The sequence below is a fragment of the Acipenser ruthenus genome, chromosome 9 (genome assembly GCF_902713425.1).
Source record: "Acipenser ruthenus chromosome 9, fAciRut3.2 maternal haplotype, whole genome shotgun sequence".
Classification (NCBI taxonomy): domain Eukaryota; kingdom Metazoa; phylum Chordata; class Actinopteri; order Acipenseriformes; family Acipenseridae; genus Acipenser; species Acipenser ruthenus.
Window position 1 is genome coordinate 19,645,283 of NC_081197.1, and position 22,926 is coordinate 19,668,208.

Here is a 22,926-nt window from a genome sequence, read left to right on the forward strand (position 1 = left end):
TGTAAACTGGTTTATATTATACATTATTTAATATCATAACCTGAAAACACAACATTTTCACATTTCAATCAGGTTTTTCTGTCCAGGAAAAAAAAAAAAAAAGTAGCTGTATTGGTTCTGAGACTGATATTTTTGTTGATAATGACTAAGGTGATCAGATTTAAGTCCTTAAACTGGGACAGTATGGAAACACTGTGAATAACTTCCAAGCTACGGGGAAGCTCTAGGGTTTTTATTTTCACTTTGGCAATGTTTGATCTAATATCATATTGAAAGTGAATGCAGAGACTCATGGTGATATTCAGAGTGGAATATTTTACTTTCAAAAACTTTTTTGTGAATACATTACCTTATTGTCTTATTTCATTTCTACACAAGTTTATTTATCACATTACACAGTAGCAATTCAATAATATCAAATTCCAAGTTCTCAATTCACAACAAAATCTATTTTATTGCTGATTAGTGCTGCAAATCTAGTCCCTTTTCTGCCTAAGGAAATGCATCTTCTCTTTTTGATTTCCACTTTACATCTTTCTCTCTCTCTTTCTCTCTATGCTATCCTCCAGTGTCCAATTTGCAAACCAGGTCCTTCCTGTATGAAAACATATTAGAATCTATTTTTTTCAAAATATTGAATTTCTTACAATTTAATGTGACATGGTATTTGACATGGTATTTTTTTCCTATTGCAGTTTCTGCTGGGTTCATTAGTGTGCTGTGATTAATATACACTAGGACATCTTTTTCAGCCACTTTCCACTACTAAACTATTACTAATAAATTGTGTTAAATATATTTGACTGTGTGCAATAAATGCAGCCCACTGCATCACCCATAAGCTTCCCTACCTTTTTACAGATGTTCAACTTTCCTTTAGAAGTTTTTTTTAGAAGCTTCCTGATTGCAGAAACAGGGATTTTCTTCTGAAGTAGTTATGATAAATAGTAATCCAGGTAGGGAAACCCTTTAAGTTTCTCAGAATAGTTGTTTTTCCAAATCCCCCCTTTAATATGCTGTAAGCGGACAGGTATAACTTAAAACAGAAAAGGAACCTGTTAGAAATGTGTTAATTGCATGATAAAATGTCCTACCTATTCCACTCTTTTCAATCTATGTTTTTTGGTACCAATCAATGATCATGAAAGCATCTTCTGACAATCTGAATGAGATAACTACACATTTTATGAAGGCTGATTTCTTTGCTGATCTTGGCTGCAGTATAGGCTGAGACATGGATCAAGGTGTAAGAAGATTAAACCGGATACCTTTTCTGATCAAATTAAATGTTGTCACTTCTTTACTTATGAAAGGAATACTAATCTCCCTTTATGTAAGCACAAGCATTAGCCTATGTACAAAGTTGTACTGAAAAACATATCATTGATGGGTACTGAAAAACTGCATTGACAAGGCAGGAAGTGTCATCATACAATTAACATATTTTTATCAGGTTCCTTTCTGTTTTAAGTGATACCTGTCAGCTTAAAAAGGAAATTTGGAAATAAAACTATTTGGAGAAAATTAAAGGGATCAACCCCACCCCCAGTAATTCGAGCCGACATTTGTTGAAGAAAAAGCATGTTTTTATCAATGTGTTGTTTTTCTTCTATTAAACAAATAGTAGGGATAAAGTAAAATACCTTATATAGCTATCGCACGTATGCAACAGATTTGTGTGTGTGTTATTTAATCTGTAGTATTTTGTACTTAATTATATCCTGATGAAACTATCATCGACACTGTTATCTGCTCCGTTATTGAATCATATTTTGTCATACTTGTACTTGCTAGAACCAATGTCATTGTATTTATCTTGCTCTTAATTGTATTAATACTTGTACTGTGATTCTTGAAATGTATTTTTGTTTATGACTGTAAGTCGCCCTGGATAAGAGCGTCTGCTAAGAAATAAATAATAATAATAATAATAATAATAATAATAATAATAATAATCTTAAATATAAGTACACCACTGTATCTTTTTCTTAAACTTTGCACAATAAAATATATTTATTATATAATACATTTAACACAGAAATAAAAATAAGGGGTCACCAAATTAAAAAGAGATTGTTTAGATATTTGTAAAGAAAGAAAGGTAATTGTTGAAAGTATATTGTGACACAGCAGTTTCAAAGTGGGGATGCTTTCAATCTATATTGTAAGACATTACAGTATAGAACAGCAAGGAACCTTTAAGGCCTTAGCAACTGTAGTTAGGGAGGCGTTAATATAACAGGAGCTCACCCTCAGTCATGGTGCATTCAGTAGAACGTGAGTAAAAAGGAAAAACACTCAATGCAGGAACCTCAATTTGGTGTAAACTACTGTGACGAAGTGCCCGCCCCTGTGTGTATTTTCTGTGTTATATGTTGTATGGTGCGTGTGTTAATGTTGGTGTATAGTAGTTGGTACACAGGATATAAATGGGTGTGTGCAGCACGAGTATTTAAAAATGTAGATTTGTATTTAGGAACGAGGATGGCACAAATCACTTCACGTGCTGGTTAAAATGTAATGTGTGGTCACGGGAGTACACTTTAATTAATTCATGTGCAGTTGTACCGGGATTCCAATTGAATGATTGACTAGCAATCGAGTCTCGGTACAACTGCATAAAAGCAGCACGTTTTGACTCACTCGGGGTTGGGTGTTCAGGGCGAAGGAACGGGATACAGTGAGGAGATAATCAATAGTGAAGCAATTGCTACGTGGTACGTGTTTGTTTAGTGTTCGTCCCTGTGTGTCAGTGTCTGTTCATTTTGTTTGTCTATTTATTTTGGCGTAAGTGCCGTGTCCTGTTTTGTGTTTAAACCTTTTTTATTTTGGAATAAACCTTCTGAACACTACCATTGCGTTTCAGTTTCACTCACCACTACTGTCTGTCTGTGTTACTTCCTGTTTCTAGTCTGACGTCACCCACTCCGGCCGTCTTTGTGACAACTACCAAAGAAATTTACAATATGTTTTTATTTTAATTTATTATTCTTAATGAGATGGGCCAGAAATCATAACACAGATTATTATCTTCATGTCATTGAAATGAAATCAATCAAACACAGTTGTATTAAATGTCATACTGTGCTACAATAAGTTGCCATAAGTGATCCTTTGGTTTTCTAATCCCTTCTTTTATGTGTTGAATAGTATGGCAGCTGTGCTCCTACCATGTGTTATTGCAGAGAATTGTAAATTTTTTATCTCTAACCTAGTGTTTAAATATTGATTAAAAAGCATGGGTCCTTTACAGGTGTTGAATTTCCATCCGCATACAGGCAATTGCAATATCAACGGGGTTACAAGCCCACCTGTCTTATTGTCACTCAAAAATGTGATTTACAAGCTTATAAAATGTCTAAAACCTATTATGAGTGCAGCTTTTATGTTTAATAACAGATCATTTATTATGGTACAACTTGCTGGATATTTGGTCGATCTGCAAGCAATCAAAATAAAACAATTCATCCACCTGTCAAAACAATAATGTACAGTATTAACAGCACAGAGTTCAAATGACTCTTTTACACATAATTGGTGCCATAGAAAGGGGAAAATGTTAGATGATAAAGTGATACCTAGGCTGTACAATCCATGTTTTTAACTCTTATTAGCTTAATCTCCAATATTCCTTTTTTTTTTGTTCTTTACTTATTACCATTATTGCGTTACCTGAGAAATAACTTCATGCATTTATTTACATACCAGAAATAAAATTCCAACCATCAAAGTACAACTCGAAATAAGACCAAATTGTTTTCAAAAGCTTGCAATAATCAAGATTTACTTGCTTCCCGCAATAGAAAAAACCTGTCATTCAAATACTGCCATCAATGAAGGAGAACAACAATGGATTAGTTTTTTTTCTAAAATGACTAATAACAATATAAGTTCTTAAAACCATGTTTGTTATAAACATTTTCATTTATTTATCCAAGCGTGCCTCCGCGCTTCAGCAGGTAAACTTCAAACAATCACAGGTGCTCAATCACAGCAGGACAATAGATCAAAACAGACTGCTTACCCTCGTGACTTTGGTGAATAGACTCCCCCGAGAAAGCAAAAAGTTGTGAGAGCACACATGGTAACCTTGCAATGTATATTTAATTAATTAGTCCAGATAAAAATAAGAGACAGATGTTAATGTCTGTACAACAGTGCCGACGTTTCGCCGCTACCAGCGTCTTCCTCAAAGCATTCTGGGGAGGCTTGTGTACACAGATACTAAAAAGACTCCAATTAAGTTAAGCATGTAATTAATTAATTGCACACATTTATGCTATTTCAGCAATTAAATACAAAGATATAAAGATAAATGACTGTTTATAGATGGTGTTTTAAATAACTGTATTATCTATATGTACCATGTCTACAAGCCTCTACAGGGCAGAAAACACTGATTTAAAATACTCAAAACAGTGAACTTACACCTTTATTTATTATGGTGCATTTTTATGACCTGTGGTCCTCACCATATACAAAATGAAATATAAAAGATAGTCTACAAATATGCTATCAAAGCAGCACTGATTATAAAAGTTGTAGCCTTAATAAAAACAATACACATTTATAAAAAACTAAAAGTGAAATGCTGTTGTGTTTTAAGTCTTGCTGCTACAATACACACAGATACTTTCAGGAATATATATTTTTATATTTAGTTTTTTATTACAGTAATGTTACCGTGAAAATAAAATCGAATGAATGAATGCAAAAAGTTCAGAATGACAAGGCCTAGGGATATTAACAAACGTCTTAAAATGCAGTTTTAATGGTGTCAAAGTACAAAAATACATTTTATGGGGAATTATCGTGATAGAGTTTTTAACTTTGCATCACTTATGGACATGTTACAGTGCTGTTATATCTGACCCATTCTTTTCCCATTTACACAACATTTTCAGACAAGTCTGATACTGCAATAGGAACATGATTAAACACAAACATTGCATTTTAGATAGGGAGGAGGAACTTGATTTCCTGTTATAGTATTCACATTTCTTTCAAACAGCATTTTCATCTGGGGGATTCACTGCTATCAAGGTTACAGTTCCTTTATACAGTATTCAGAAACTGATTAACATATGACAAAGTGCAAAGCTTGCATTGGTGCTAAGGGAGGTCCAGCACACTGAATTTGAAATGTGACTTGTTCATGTCTTGAGATATTTTGGGTGATTTGAACATCCTATTCCCCTGCAACATTCTGCCCCTAGTCAATGTAAGAAATACCACGTGTGCTATGTAAACAGCAAGGTGTACTTACTGTAGGACCATCTGGATAGTGTTCAGGGTCTGCATGCTTTCATTTTGAAACCCATTTAAAAAGTTCCATTTCTAATCTATTATATCTCAAAGCATCTGGACCTCTAAGCCTTAAGAGCTCACGTTAGGAGGGAAAAGACGGCTAGCTGTGTCATAAATAAACTCCATGAGCCTCCTATTGTTATTGATTTCTACTAGGTGCACGGTTATAGAATAATAAATGTGTTGTTTGTTTGCTGATAGATAAACCGTGATGCTGCACATAAAATACAAGCAGGCTTTTTCTTTACTTGTGCTTTTTTTGTTACAGTTAAGGCAACCATTTTGCTAAGGGGTTCCCTTTTTCTTTGCAAGCAATACTGTGGTTCCTTATGTATCAAGCAGTGCATGAAACTAAAACATTGGCTTCAATACATAGATAACCTCACAGTTTAAAAAATTAATTCTTCAGTTGAAACCTTTGAACTCTGGCAGTGCTGCACAATATTGTCACTCCTTGCAGATAGTTGGCATACAAAACAAAAAACTCATTATTGGCACCATTAGCAAGTATCAGAGTTGCAAAGTTAGATTTATCATCATTAGATCATCCCTCAAGGCATAAATTAACTTGCCTACCTGTGTCATGCCTGCTGTATGGATAAATAAAACCATTCAGTGTCCATTGTTCTCAATCTAGCACCTTTCACTAACACAAAACTTGATTTCATATTGGTGTTTTTGGCCTGAAAACAGACCCAAATCTTCACTGAATAGAGGAGTGCTGAAAATTTGGAGATTACTCTCTACAGTGTAAAGTTATTGTTTGTTTCTGAGCTGACCAATAATCTTAATTAAAACATTAAGATACCTGCTACCTTTTTTTAAAGTTGATTGCCTTGGCTTCATAGTATAGTCAATGTGATTGTACAGCCATATCTAAACATTGCACAGAACAAGAGCTTGGGTTTTTGGGACTTAATGAATACATTGCTACTTTTATTAACATGTAATGTTAATTAGAAAAAGAAAAAAGGGGGTATCTTCTATATTAGTCTCTATTTCAGGACTCAAAGTTGTAGTCTGTGATGCCATCATCACCATTATTTGATTGACAGGTCGCTAGGACCAATAGGCTGGTGTTTCCGGTTTAGGGGTAGTGATGTTGTGAGATATCTGCGCAATAAAGACGCACTTTGACTTGCACCGGGTAGTATCATGTCCTTTATTAGACATAGAGTTAGAGACACTATATATACTGATCAAAGAACATTACAATCTGAAGACTGTGTAAAAAAAGCATATCAAATCAAACCATGGAACCCATATGTTACCAGAATATATTGTCCAAAGTTATTTATAAAAAAAAAACAAAAAAACGAAACCTACCAGATGCAAAGAGCAACAGAGGGAGGAAATTGTAGCTGAACAAAAGTAAAAGTTCTTGTTTAATTTGGCAAACTGTGAAGAAATGCACTTGAGCGCCTTGTATTGTGGAAGTAAGTAGTTAAAATAGGAAGTGACAATCAAAACATTCTTAAATATATTATAACGGCACGATTTACAGCCAAGATATTAGTCAGTATATATTTAGTTTATATGCATTATATACACTTTAAAACATAAGCAAAAAAGAGCTATATTTGTAACACTAATATATTGTGTACGATAACGTACAGCGTTTTGTTTACATGTTGAAATCCCTAGTTAACGAAGTTACAAGTATCTGGGAGATCTTGTTGTTCATGATTCTTGCCTTACCTTGTTTTGTTGTGGAAATGTGCCGTTCTCCTACTACTGACGCCAGTTGAATCAATGTACATTTTTAAACAAGGTATACATATAAATACATTTATGAATATATTCATGTTGTTATTAATAATCAATCAATCAAATAGCTAGCCTAATATAAATTTAACTAAAGTATTCATGTTTTTAAAAATTGTTAAAAATGTAATAGCCTAATAATAGGTTGTTTTACCTATAAGAAGTCTATGTATATGTGTATAAGGTATCAAAAAACTAACAGTTGCACCACAAATAAAAAGAAAAAATAACAAACCAAAAATGTTCTTTATGATATACAGAGTGGACTACAATCTAAATGGAGGGATCTACTTTCCATTGCATATAAATATCATGTTTTAAAATCAGCCTTCCAGTGTAAAAAGAATGGATATTATACACACGTGAACCCGCCTACTGTACCAGTTAAGCAGCGTGTGCTGGAAAGCCTGTCGGAACATGGGTCAGGTAAGGGCAGAATTGTCAGCTCTTATCGTCAAGTAAAAGTTTATATATATTACAATTTGTTGAGTCCTATTCATGCTGAAACTTAAATCACAAAAATACTGTATTCATATATATCTTTGTTTAGTATAATCAGAAGACAACTATATCCTCTCAAAAAAAAAAAAAAACATTTACTAAATAAATTCTACTTCAAGAAAATACATAAAATGGGACTTACCATTGCTGAATTGCTACAGCCATTGTAAGGGACAGCTTCAGTAAAGAATTCTGTGTTGTGGTCCAATCTTTGATGGCCTCCGTATTGAGCTTCATCCGAATCCAATACAATTTTATATCTAGTGAAAATATGTTAAGGAATAGTCTACAAGGCAGTGAAGCTTTCAAGACCAGTTATGTAGTACTAAGTGTTGAAAACATAAATTCAACATTTAAAACATAAACCGAGAGACACTAACTTCTTGGCTTGTGCATTAGAAATTACCTAACCTAACTTGAAAGTAGTATGTTCTTTACAGATTTTACTTTTCCTTAAAGACAAACAGTAAACGCACTTAAACATTTTAGGAAATATATATTTTTTTGTAATCGTCTTTTTCATTTTTGTACGAGATACATCAAACCGAACATTTGCAAACAACACTACATTTTACACCATTATGGTCACCGCTTTTCCCCATCAACCAAATAAAATAAAATAAAATAAAATACCTCCGCCCTCCCACCCTCTAGAGCAGTGGTGCACAAACATTTTATACGCTGTCCACCTTACTTAGCATTTTGTTGCGCCCCCCTGACACACATTAAAATGTTAGAACTCATTTTATATTTTAACAGGTGTTTGTTTTCCGGATTTAATGTAAATCTCATATTTTTTCATAGATTTAACCACGAAAAGTCTAGATTTAGCTAAATACATAAATGTTAACTAACACATCCTTAAAAGTTTTAAAAATTGTACTTTCACATATAATTTATAAATGTTGAAAACGCGCAATGTAAATTAAACATTAATCAGTCTATAAATCTTTTTTTAAACTTGGCGAATCATCATTTAGCTGACACGTTAAATATGGAGCTAAATGAGCCCCTGCCCATGAAGCATTTGATTTGGTATTGTATGCTGCAGATTACACTCCGAGAGCCAATGTCTCCGCTTCCCCGCCTCCTCTGCATACTACAATGCCAAAAAAATGTACAAGTTTCAAAACTTACAAGATGTGTTTTTTAACATGCATGTATTAAGCTAAATCAGAACATTTTTTGGGGTTAAATCTAGGAAGAAATACACGATTTACATTAAATCCAGGAAAAACACTGTTAAAATATGAGTGCTTTTTACACTTAGCGGCTGATACATGGAAGCTGCATTTTGGCTCTGTTCACTGCAGTTTCACTGACACTCACCACTTCAAACATCATTTCTTCGGTTCTACAAGCCCTAGAGTGATCGTCAACGGCTCATTTGAAAGGTAAGAACTTGGACTAATTAGCTGTCATTTATGTATTTATTAAAAAAAATTCAATCCTTTAAAAAAAAAACAAAAAAAAAAAACAATGCCCTAGAGCAATAGTATCATTATATCCATATCTTAAGTTTACCAGTAGTGAGTCCTATCTTGAACTTGAACTGGTTGGAGTGGTACAAGAAAGTAAGTACCTAGTAATCTAATCTATATCACTTCTAGGTGTTGTTTGTGGTTTCTGTACCCTGTGCATTCTGACTAAAAAGGGATTCCACACCTCTTCAAACCCCCACATTCTGTTTTATATTTTGTATCTCAGTCTTTCATAGGAAGCTGTCTCAGATAAGGTATTGTACCATTCCTCATATGGGATTGGGATTTGATCTTTCCAGTGATGCAGAATAACTATTTTAGCTGTTGCAACTGCCAGAACAATCCAATTAAGTATTGTACCCTCCACCCTTCTTCAAAATGATCTTTGTGTAAAAGGATCAGCGTTAACCTTTATCCCAATCACAGAGCTGATAGTCTTGAGAACCTTCCTCCAAAAGACTGTTACAAGCAGGCAATCCCACAGCACATGTACGACACACCCAACACTCTGTGTACTCCAACATGTTGGCGAGTCCATCAGTCCCACTCTATATATTTTTGATGGAGTCCAGTACAACCTATGTAGTATTTTAAACTGTACTAATTTAAGATGTGCTTCTTTCATGGGTCTATTCAATTTAGCAAGGAGATTTTCCCAGTCCTCCTGACTCAGTGTAATGCCTAGGTCCCGCTCCCACGTTATTTTGGGTTGGGGGTTGTATTATCCATTAAAAAGGAATATATACCAGAAGCTTGGTGGGACTTATGCATCCACTGATTTAAAACCTTAACTACTGATGAAACCTGTGGCAGAGGGGTGTGGGCGTTTCACTGCCTTGACAGGAACCATAAAACCTGTTTTTGTTTACTCTATATTTGTACAATGGACAAGAATAGGAGCATTGTATTGTATGCAGTGGATAGCCCGAAAGCCATTGTAACTAAGCGACCTGTATTGTAAAACCTACATAAAAGGAATACATTTTTACAAAGCTGTGGTGTCCTACAATGCCCCTGGTTGACTGTTCACTACATTCTTCCAGTTTATCCTTGTGTGTGCACACCACTTTATTCTGCTGCAGGAACAGAAGCATTGTCTGTATAAACAGGGAAGCTCGCACCTGCAGTAGCCTGTCAACTACAAGCTTGGCTGTAGCTCAGGGAAGCAAAAGAAAAAATGTACACAACTGTGGAAATAAGAGGATCTTATACAGATAACATTTAACAGAAAATACCTGAAGAGATGTTCAACGTGGGTAATAACCTTACATAGGTAAAATAATTACAATTAATAGAAGTGGTATGTTTTAAACCCATTGGGGTACATTTTAATGATCTAAAAAATGAAAATGGTGGATACCAATACGTTCACTCTTCACCTCTATTATTAAACTGTATTAATCTTACTGGCTATTAAGAACTGTATCATGCACTGATAAAAGCAGATTATGGTATCATTCTAATAATCAGGAAATGCATTTTATAGTGACACTATACATGGCTTTTCATGCATTCTGTGGCTCAACATCAGAAAGGGTAAATTCCTGATCAAAGGTTGTAAAAAATCCACATTGAGCAAGTATGAGTCTCTAACTTCAAGCTGTATTTTAAATGACAAGAGGCTGGTGAAATATGCACAGCCAGCTATTCCACAAAAGGGAACGACCATATAAGTTAACTTGCATTGCTAAAATCACTTTTGTCTAAATTACAATTTTATTTATGACCTGCTTCATTTAAAAAAAAGCCCCAACAGCCTTTGTGCCTAAAGCTGATTAATATGTGTAAATGGCCTTTTTATTTACTGTCAGGAAACAAACTAAAACCCATAAACTACACCGTGTAGTGGCTCTCACAGGTCTGCATTTCAATAGCTGCTCCACTGAATATGTTGCTGTATATTGTATGAAAATCGGGAGGTTGTCTCCTGAGGCAATTGCCTTTTTTAAAAGTGATGTAGAGTGGACATTACATTTAATAATGTATCTTTGCTGTCAAAGCAGTAATAGATTAAAGTCTATTTTAAAACCTGAAACAATAATTTTGAAATTATTCAGCTGTTCAGCTTTTCTTAAACAAGTTTTCAGAAAACTCACAAATCAGAGAAGCTTAGACTTCTCAGACTTTCTAGGACTATCCCACAGCCTTTCCAAATCAATTACCAAAAATATTCTGCAAGTTACAAACTATTTTATTATCACTTCAAAGAGGACCACGTAAAAAAAAACAAAAAAAAAAAACCTTTGGTGTGAAATAGCTCCACCAATAAAATATTCCAGATGGCATCTTGGGGTGGTAAGAAACAAATACCTGCAGATCTCAATAAGCAACCAGAAAAGGGTAAATCAAACGTCATTACGGCCGTTTAGGCCCAATTCTGTATTCAGCTAGAAACCAATGTTGGAATTATAAAATGCAAGTCATTTGTTGATCCATGTATGCTATGTCTCTGGCCAGGACATTTCAGTCAGAATGGTTACACTTTTCTGTGTTTACATTTTTCTGTGTTTACATGACTTGGAATAAATAATCCAATTACACTTCTGATAAATTGTACATGGATTACATTTTTCGGAAAACGTAGAGCATTTGCACATACACAGTCGCGACTAGGATGGGAACAGACGGGGCTCGGTTCAGTCTGCAGTAAGACTGAGATATGCATTATCATGTATTTTAGACAGCAAAATTGCAAATTTGTATACTGTAGTCACCAGATTATTATCCTATACATCGCTCTTGTTCTAATTCCGAATTGTGTACAAACTGTCCACTTCTTACAACAGTTCATCCTTTTCTTCATATACAGTGGCTCTCAAAAGTATTCACCCCCCTTGAACTTTTCCACATTTTATTGTATTACAACATGGAATCAAAATGGATTTAATTAGGAGTTTTTGCCACTGATCAACACAAAAAAAGTCCATAATGTCAAAGTGAAAAATAAAATCTACAAATTACAACATGGAATCAAAAATCCATTTTGATTCCATGTTGTAACACAATAAAATGTGGAAAAGTCCAAGGGGGGTGAATACTTTTGAGAGCCACTGTAAACTACTGTACTTTAAATAATGAACTGTACATTCTCAATGCATTTGACCTGGCTAGAAGTATTGCTGCTTTCTAGATCTTATTTTGTTATCTAAAATTAAGTTGTTGGGCTGTAATAGTTACAAAAAAGTACTACTGTATTGTTGGTCATGTGACCCAGCATTAGTCAATTGGGATGAGAGTGTGAATCTAGCAAGGGTTTAATAAATATGTACCGGTATGTATACAGCAAAGTCCCCAACATTTTAATCTTGGGAGATACATTGAAATACTGTAGGAACATGACAAAACAAAACTTTCGTTCTCCAAGCTCCCATTGTCCTGGAACTAAGTATCGTCTCTATGTGTCCAAAAAGTTTAATCATTATTGCTGCTGTGTGTTTGTTTGTTTTTGTTGGGGCTAGAAATGTGGATATAGTTGATTTAATAATCATGTGCGCGGGAATGATGTCAAAGTTTTCACGTGCAGTACACTATCAGAATAGGTTTTCTGAATAGTGTGTTTACATGACATAAATTATGTTAGTTTTCAGAATACTATTGCCATATTTTAGGTGGCGTTTTCCGAAAGCTCACTTTCTGAATTTTCCGATATGTTTTCCAAAAATTGTGTTTATATGACTTTTGATATCGGAATTACTTTTTGGAAAACCATATATTCCAAAAAATAGTGTTGTTAATATAAACAGTATTGATATTAACAAGTGCTATTGTATTAGCAACTTGAATGAATGGTACAAAAAATCTTCAGCAGTATGTAGAAAACAGATATTTTAATTGTCTATTAGCTTAGAAGCATTTTTAGCTGTAGTCTAAACTAAATGGTTGGTCTTAGCAGTACAGCACCAACAGGACCGACTTAGATCCACACCCATGTACTACACCCATTTAAATTATTCTAATAAAATGTATAAATCACAATTTCTACATAAATCTGGTCAATTTAACACAACAAGCACAAACACACTTTAAATACCAAAATTAAACCAGTGTTAATATCACAGGTAACATGCGATACATGTATGTGCATGCAGTACTTGCGATAATACTGACAATAGGGAAAGGTCCCATAACATTAAATACACTGCAAAAGACAATTTGGTCAGGTTTTGATCTCATACAGTAACTACAATAATTGGTGAAAACTGCGATAGTCACAAAATGCATTGGCTTTCCTAATTCCTATTTTAGAATAGTATGTATGCATGTATGTATTTTTTTTTTTTCAAATATGAGACAGGTAGTTATGATGCTGTTACAAAACACAAACTGGTAATATTCCAAGGTTACCAAAAAGTGGAGCATGCTAAATATGTTTAGTCACACCCCGAAAGGGAGGGGTACAGTGCTTTGAGTAGCCAGTCTGAACAGATGTCACTAACGCCAATACTCATAATATAAGAACATAAAGTTTACAAACAAGACGAGGCCATTCGGCCCATCTTGCTCGTTTGGTTGTTAGTAGCTTATTGATCCCAGAATCTCATCAAGCAGCTTCTTCAAGGATCCCAGGGTGTCAGCTTCAACAACATTACTGGGGAGTTGGTTCCAGACCCTCACAATTCTCTGTGTAAAAAGGTGCCTCCTATTTTCCGTTCTGAAAGCCCCTGAATGGAGGGCTAAATTAGGTGCCTGTACCAATGCAGCAATAGAAGCCACTGTCGGAATCTGGGTTAAGCCGTTTCTCTGCATCTACACTCTTTATAGGGTGTCCATAGACCGGGAACCAGCCGCAGTTAACTAACTCACATCCACAGAAAGGTTGCTGATCATACCCACAATTTTATTGAAAATAAGGAATTCATATAATACTGTAAATATATTCTTTTTCTGACTGGTTCCAGGTTAAACTGCATAAAAAGAAGTTTATTTGTATTATTACTGTAAATACATCAAAAGTAATTACCTTACTCTATAGTTTGTTAGAGTAAGAACATTGACTTTATTCACCTAACCTTTTGATATTTATTAAACTGTTAGCAAATACACTAGGTAGAACATGCATTTGTGTAAAAATGGCTAATGACATACTTGTCAGACATAAAATACATCTTAAGAAACTGGCAGGCTTAGAGACAAATTATTCCTAACCTGCCCTGGGTTTGAACAATGTAATTACTGAGCCAGTGCTTATAAAGAAAAAGAAATAAGACCCCCTGGTATTAAAACAGCCAGTAATCTGGCTGTTTTAATACAAAAACAGCAGAGTTGAAAGCAGTGTAAAATATCCCCACGGGCCAGGATTAACTGTTCCAATGACTTGAAGAAGAATTTATCCAATTACATCATTATATCCAGGTTTGCAGTCTGGCTTCTGATGTTTTTATAAATCCAAAGAAATAACCAACTTTGGTTTAACCATTTGGATAATGGGTTCCCTAACAGTTGTAGTTCCAGTAATCTACCGTAATATAAATCTGTTTTATCCCAGGTGTACGGTAACACCAACCACCATTTTATAGATATACAATGGGAATCCTGAACTGCCAACACAAAAGGCATGTGGTACTATGAACCCTGTTGTAATGCAGACAACATGGGCTACTATTGCAAATAGTATCAAGGAAGAAAGCTTAAATGTCATAAAATGTCAGGGGTTGTGATGCTTGTCCTATTCTGTGGTAGGCTACGTATATTTTATAAATGATAGTTGTCTTGGCCCTGCAGATCATTCGGGAAGTGATGATAAATTATGAGGTGTACCTGGCCAACCAAGATGGGTGTCCAAGACTACGGTTGTAACTAGATTTTTAAATCAATTGACTATGTAAAGACTATTATTATTATTTGTTTACTTAGCAGACGCCTTTATCCAAGGCGACTTACAGAGACTAGGGTGTGTGAACTATGCATCAGCTGCAGAGTCACTTACAACTACGTCTCACCCGAAAGACGGAGCACAAGGAGGTGAAGTGACTTGCTCAGGGTCACACAATGAGTCAGTAGCTGGGGTGGGATTTGAACCGGGGACCTCCTGCATACAAGCCTTTTTCTTTAACCACTGGACCACACAGCCTCCATATAATATATATAAGCCTATAATATATATAAGCAGGCTACATAAATACTGTATATATATATATATATATATATATATATATATATATATATATATATATATATATATATATATATAATATTATATTTTAAAAAAAAATATATATATATATATATATATATATATATATATATATATATATATATATATATATATATATATATATATACAGTACTGTGCAAAAGTTTTAGGCAGGTGTGAAAAAATGCTGTAAAGTAAGAATGCTTTCAAAAATAGACATGTTAATAGTTTATATTTATCAATTAACAAAATGCAAAGTGAGTGAACAGAAGAAAAATCTACATCAAATCCATATTTGGTGTGATCACCCTTTGCCTTCAAAACAGCATCAATTCTTCTAGGTACACTTGCACACAGTTTTTGAAGGAACTCGGCAGGTAGATTGGCCCAAACATCTTGAAGAACTAACCACAGTTCTTCTGTGGATTTAGGCAGCCTCAGTTGCTTCTCTCTCTTCATGTAATCCCAGACAGACTCGATGATGTTGAGATCAGGGCTCTGTGGGGGCCATACCATCACTTCCAGGACTCCTTGTTCTTCTTTACGCTGAAGATAGTTCTTAATGACTTTCGCTGTATGTTTGGGGTCGTTGTCATGCTGCAGTATAAATTTGGGGCCAATCAGATGCCTCCCTGATGGTATTGCATGATGGATAAGTATCTGCCTGTACTTCTCAGCATTGAGGAGACCATTAATTGTGACCAAACCCCCAACTCCATTTGCAGAAATGCAGCCCCAAACTTGCAAGGAACCTCCACCATGCTTCACTGTTGCCTGCAGACACTTATTCGTGTACCGCTCTCCAGCCCTTCGGCAAACAAACTGCCTTCTGCTACAGCCAAATATTTCAAATTTTGACTCATCAGTCCAGAGCACCTGCTGCCATTTTTCTGCACCCCAGTTCCTGTGTTTTCGTGCATAGTTGAGTCGCTTGGCCTTGTTTCCACGTCGGAGGTATGGCTTTTTGGCCGCAAGTCTTCCATGAAGGCCACTTCTGACCAGACTTCTCCGGACAGTAGATGGGTGTACCAGGGTCCCACTGTTTTCTGCCAATTCTGAGCTGATGGCACTGCTGGACATCTTCCAATTGCGAAGGGAAGTAAGCATGATGTGTCTTTCATCTGCTGCAGTAAGTTTCCTTGGCCGACCACTGCGTCTACGGTCCTCAACTTTGCCCGTTTCTTTGTGCTTCTTCAAAAGAGTTTGGACAGCACATCTGGAAACCCCTGTCTGCCTTGAAATTTCTGCCTGGGAGAGACCTTGCTTATGCAGTATAACTACCTTGTGTCTTGTTGCTGTGCTCAGTCTTGCCATGGTGTATGACTTTTGATAGTAAACTGTCTTCAGCAACCTCACCCTGTTAGCTGAGTTTGGCTGTTCCTCACCCAGTTTTATTCCTCCTACACAGCTGTTTCTGTTTCAGTTAATGATTGTGTTTCAACCTACATATTGAATTGATAATCATTAGCACCTGTTTGGTATAATTGTTTAATCATACACTTGACTATATGCCTACAAAATCCCTGACTTTGTGCAAGTGTACCAAGAAGAATTGATGCTGTTTTGAAGGCAAAGGGTGGTCACACCAAATATGGATTTGGTTTAGATTTTTCTTCTGTTCACTCACTTTGCATTTTGTTAATTGATAAATATAAACTATTAACATGTCTATTTTTGAAAGCATTCTTACTTTACAGCATTTTTTCACACCTGCCTAAAACTTTTGCACAGTACTGTATATATATATATATATATATATATATATATATATATATATATATATATATATATATATATATATATAAACATTTTTATTCACAACATTTTTCACAACACAGCGAGTCCTTGAGCCCTCAATTTAAAGTAAATGATTCTCTGCACTGCCTTCTGCAGGCAGCAATGCCACACCCTTGAAATGTCAGAGGTTGACATGGAATTATGACAAGCTGAATTGAAACTACCTTTTAATACTAAGAAGGAGCATCTGTTCATGGTCACTGTGTCTGCCAAATCCTTTATGCAAACAATTTCCATGGCTTGGGACATGTACCAGATGGCCATTTTTTTCATCTGAGAGATCATACAACCATTTCATGCAAGTTGTCCACAATGGATGCTTATGGTGGGCATTTTTGATGCAAGAGTTTCTATAAAAACTCTTGACTGGGTTATAAACATAGCAACCCCCCATACAATTCCCTACACATTTTATGTCATTATATATATATATATATATATATATATATATATATATATATACTTAATGTATACAGTACTGCAAATAAATGACTACTTAATATGGATATACAGTAGTTTCTTTAAAAGTATGATTGGATAATCATAAATCTGACATTAGTATAAAATAAGAACCCAATAATTGATCAGAAAGAACTACATAATATCAAGCTGGATAATAAACCTGGTGATACTGTAAAAGAACCAGTAACCCACACAGGAAGAAATGATTAATCAATCTCATTGTATATTTAGAATAGAATTACATATCAAAGATCTAGAACTTACATCTCAATTACTGTGTGCTTATCCGTTGACAAATGTTGTGTGGATTAGAAAAAATTGGATTATATTCCAACTGGTACTGCGATAGTATTCACAATATAATTAAAACCTTAAATCACTGGATGATGATGGGTGGAAGCTGACCTAATAGTTCTCCAGACCCAGGTGTAAGGTATATCAAAGAAGCATATAAACTGACAGGTACAGCTTGTACTTGTATCCAACAGGGATTTCAAATATTCCAACCAGCTGGATAAACTGCAGGATATCAGGACTATGTCCATTGAGAATCTGCAACGTTTGTAACAGTAAAACCTGCCCGTTGAAAGCTTCAGTCATCAGAATTACAATGACTTTAATGACACTTGCCTTCGCCTCTTAAAAGTTATAATATCTCACAATGTGCTATTTTATACTAAAATGTAATTCACTCACACATACAACATTATTCTATCATTTAACCATTTTGTTTGTTTACATTCTCTAAAGGAAATATTGACCCGTAAGGACACAAGCTCCCTGCCAGGACACTTGCTTGCTTTTCCATGGTTCCATAGTGCTATCACTAGATCAGAAAGCAAAATAAAAATTGTGAAAAGGGCTTACTTTTTTCTCAAGTGGTATTTAATCGTTTCACTGATATTTTATAGAACATTCCTACATGTAGGAGATTGTGGCTAAAAGCTTTCTGCAGCATCTGCAAACTATACCTTGACATAAAGATTGGATTTTAAGGTACTCTCTCATTATGCTTTCTTGTTCTCAAGAACGAAAAGAAGAAACAATGATGATAATAGACCCATACCGTATAATTATATTTCAAATTCTCAAATTTAGTTTTGAAATATTGGCATGCATTCAACTTAACATAAACGGGAAATGTTGAAAAGGCACAAATAAAATAACAAGTGGTAATTTACAAGACAAAGACCTGAAGTGGAGAACAAGTTTGCCCTACAGTACAGAGTTTGGACAACAAATAGTTGTGTAAACAGGATATCCCTCATATGAATGTATTCTGCTATACATACCAACTGCAGATGCACAGTTGGCAGCTACTACAGTAAGTCATTCATGAAGACTCAGACTATGGTCCTTTCAGGATAACTTCTCTGAAGAAGATAGATATGGTAATCATTTAGTAATAAATAAAAACACACATCAACACACCGTACTTGAAAGGGAACCACTGCCATCTTGGCTGTCCAATCCCTATATTCACGGTATGTTTTTTTTTTCTCCAAATATCAGTAACATTGAATGTTGTTCATCCTTTACCTGGTGCTAAAAATAAATAACTAAAGTCTGTACATTTACTCAACAGCATATGTTTCTCTTTTCACATATTGGTAGCCTTTTATTTTCTTCATCCTTTCCCTTGGGTGCTAAAAGTATTTTACTACAGTGAAGTCTGCAAGATGCATTTCTGTTTCATTTATCTTATGTCTGCCTAGCTTTCTCAAATGACTGCCCTGGCCACTCATGCAGAAAAGCGGTGTGTTAATATCCACTTTTGCTAGCCTAGTAAAAGACGCTAACGTGTGTCTGGTTCTTTTAAATTGGCTGATGTTGGTAGGTGTAGATGTACATTGCGGTGAATCCCTCTCCTAAGATGCCTAACATTTATTTTTAAGACATGGCATATTCTCTAACTTTATAGGGGGGATGTTTTGGTTAATAAGTCCTTGAGGAGCTTGGATAGCTCTCATTAGAAAAAAAACTGCCTTGGGCTTATTAAAACTCCATATATTTCTTCTTATTAGTATTCCTCCTAGATATCTGTTTAAATTGCAGCATCCCTCCAAGAAGTGCACAGCACCAGCATCAAAGATCTGATAGGTTACAGCTTAATTATAGGTTTAATCCTCAAAATACCAACACCAACAACAAATCAAATACACCGAACAGTTGAAAACAGGCATTCAAATAAACTATGTTCTTTCACCAACATTGCTTTGTTTACAACTCTATCACCTACATACTGTAAATTATAGTATATTTAGTCAGGTATCAGCTAGTAGCCCCTTCAGGGAATGCACATACATAAATAAGAATATATGTAATAATAAAAACAATTACAAAAAATCTCAGTTTCAGTATATATTGGGTTTATTTATTTATTTACTTCAAAATGAAATATGTTAATCCTAGTGATGTATATTGGAGAACAAAACAGAAACATGATTTCAGTAGGAGGAGACTAATCTGTATACCAGGACCAATTCCCAGTACAGTGATATTTGATATATACTGCTAATTAAATCATTTGTCTTACTACTTATATAGAACGGGAATATAGTCTATGCTGAACAATACTGTAACAATATTAATTCCAATTCAGTAGTTCGTAACAAACACCAATCACAAAATGGTTTAGTACAAATATTTATTGTAGAGAATGCAGAGTATGCGATTTTACAGAAAAGTATGCTGTATATACACATTCATTTGGCATCAAACCTAACTTGATTTGAGGGTTCACTGCCTGGCCGACTGGACGAGGCTGAGACCCCCAAAAAGAACAAGCCGGTCTCAATGCCACAATTAGAATTGAATATAGCCCACTTGAAGGTTTAGCCAACCTTTAACAAATGATCATCAGTAAGCAGGAGAGGAAAACAAAACCCATTTTTTGGGAAATAAACCTCTGGGAATCCATGGCTGATTCGATTGCCCTTCCTCCAGGCAGGCTACTAACACTTAAGAGCACATTTCTGTAAAAGCATTTTTAGGCTCCGTAATATTTGTTATAATGTAAACTTGGTAAGCACTGGAGGATCAACAACCTAACCGTTTGATAAGAGAGTCTGGAACTCCGTGGGAAGAAGCTGCTACGATTCTGAAGGAATGACTGGAAAACTGCTCAGCTGCGAATCCGGACCTGGAAATAAATCAGGTGAAAAGGTGAAAGAAGAACAAATGTTGGGTGACGATTGTTCAGTTTTCGTTAATAAACAGCGGGCCTGAGGGTGATGCGCCCTGAGAAAGATGGAGATGGATAAGAGAGAAAGGGGTCATATGGGCCAACATGGGAGTTTAATTTATAAACAAATTGAAAAGCTTTCCCTAATCTTCCTGGTCAGTTTTACTTCTTTTGAGCAGGAAGGAAAGGGTATCAGATGAGGTGATTGCTAGGACAGAGATTAAGGGGTGAATCTGGGGGTTGAATTTGAGAGCGATGTAGACTCCGAGCACCTATGGGAACCCAAGAAGGCTAAGAGAAAGCACTTTAAGGTTTTATCTAAAACAGGCAGGAGTAGCTGGAGCAGATGAGAGGCACCAAGAGAGTACGTTGATGGCGATAGGTAGGCAAGCAGGAGGAGAAAGAGATTCTGATAGTTGAAGCCCTTTCAGGATTAGTGAAATTTGTTAGTTGCAGAGTGTAGAGCTGGGACACCGAAATTGAGTTGAGTTTGTAGAAAAACTGGATGCCGGAAATTCAAATCTTATAGCTGTATTCCGCCTGTAACTTCCTTCATTTCCGCTCACCGTAACTCCATCACACCCAGCATCAACAGTCCCTCACGAAGATTGCTCCCTGCAATATGCAAATCAACCACGCCATATTCTTAATCAAAATTGCTGGGGAAAACGCATGACTGGCTAAAGCCAATATATCAAATACATTTAAAATCATGCCCATTGAGCCTGTCCTCAGGGGATTGTATTTTTTATATTTCCACTTTTCTGTCCGGTCCCCCTCCTACTAAACGCAATCTTCTGTCCCTCCTAGGCCATTTAAACTACATGGGAGCATGGGAGGATTTGCAAACAAGAGGAGGCCATTCAGCCCATCTTGCTCGTTTGGTTGTTAGTAGATTATTGACCTGAGAGTATCATCAAGAAGCTTCTTGAAGGATCCCAGGGTGTCGGCTTCAACATTACTAAGTTGGTTCCAGACCCTCACAATTCTCTGTGTAAAAAAGTGCCTCCTATTTTCTGTTCTGAATGCCCCTTTGTCTAATTTCCATTTGTGACCCCTGGTCCTGGTTCAAAAAGTCTCCTGGGTTGACTTTGTCAATACCTTTTAGGATTTTGAATGCTTGAATCCGATCACCGCGTAGTCTTTGTTCAAGTCTGAATAGCTTCATTTCTTTTGGCCTGTCTGCATATGACATGCCTTTTAAATCCGGGGCAATTCTGGTCGCTGTTCTTTGCACTCTTTCTAGAGCAACAATATCCTTTTTTTTTAACGAGGTGACCAGAAATGAACACAATATTCTAGGTGAGGTCTTACTCATGCATTGTAAAGTTTTAACATTACTTCCCTTGATTTTAAATTCAAAACTTTTCACAATATATCCGAGCATCTTGTTGGCCTTTTTACAGCTTCACCACATTGTCTAGATGAAGACATATCTGAGTCAACATAAACTCCTAGGTCTTTTTCAAAGATTCCTTCAATTTCAGTATCTTCCATATGATATTTATAATACACATTTTTCTTGCCTGTGTGCAGTACTTTACACTTCTCTATTAAATGTCATTTGCCATGTGCTTGCCCAGTTCTGAATGCTGTCTAGATCATTTTGAATGACCTTCGCTGCTGCAACAGTGTTTGCCACTCCACCTATTTTTGTGTTGTGTGCAAATTTAACAAGTTTGCTTACTATGCCAGAATCAAAATCATTATGTAGATTAGGAATAGCAGAGGACCTAATACTGATCCCTGTGATACACCACTGGTTACCTCGCTCCATTTTGATGTCTCCTCTAATAAGTAATTACAGTTCGGAGCGGCTGCTCCCGCGTTCCCCACCCCCCATCACTGCAGGCATCCAGCAGGCCCCTGCAGTGACCTCGCTGGCCACTATGGGCGTCCAGCAGGCCCCCATAGTGCTCCCTTCACCTCCAACTATAATCTTTCTGGTTACCTCCCCTCACTGCTGGCGTCCAGCAGGCCCCTGCAGTGACCTCGCTGGCCACTATGGGCGTCCAGCAGGCCCCCATAGTGCTCCCTTCACCTCCAACTATAATCTTTCTGGTTACCTCCCCTCACTGCTGGCGTCCAGAAGGCCCCTGCAGTGACCTTTCCGGCCACTATGGGCGTCCAGCAGGCCCCCATAGTGCTCCCTTCACCTCCAACTATAACCTTTCAGGTTACCTCTCCTTACTGCAGACATCCAGCAGGCCCCTGCAGTGACCTCGCTGGCCACTATGGGCGTCCAGCAGGCCCCCATAGTGCTCCCTTCTCTGTCAAACGGTTTTCTACCAGCTGCG

The 22,926-nt window shown here is 36.1% G+C and overlaps 1 protein-coding gene across 1 annotated transcript in view; it reads right to left on the reverse strand.

The window, feature by feature from the left end:
* Positions 1–22,926, reverse strand: part of LOC117407251 (1,4-alpha-glucan-branching enzyme-like) — a 267,703-nt gene that overhangs the window by 16,300 nt on the left and 228,477 nt on the right. Inside the window, exon 15 of the mRNA XM_059029676.1 lies at positions 7,715–7,832. Coding sequence (XP_058885659.1) covers positions 7,715–7,832 — 118 coding nt within the window. The remainder of the gene's footprint in view (positions 1–7,714; positions 7,833–22,926) is intronic.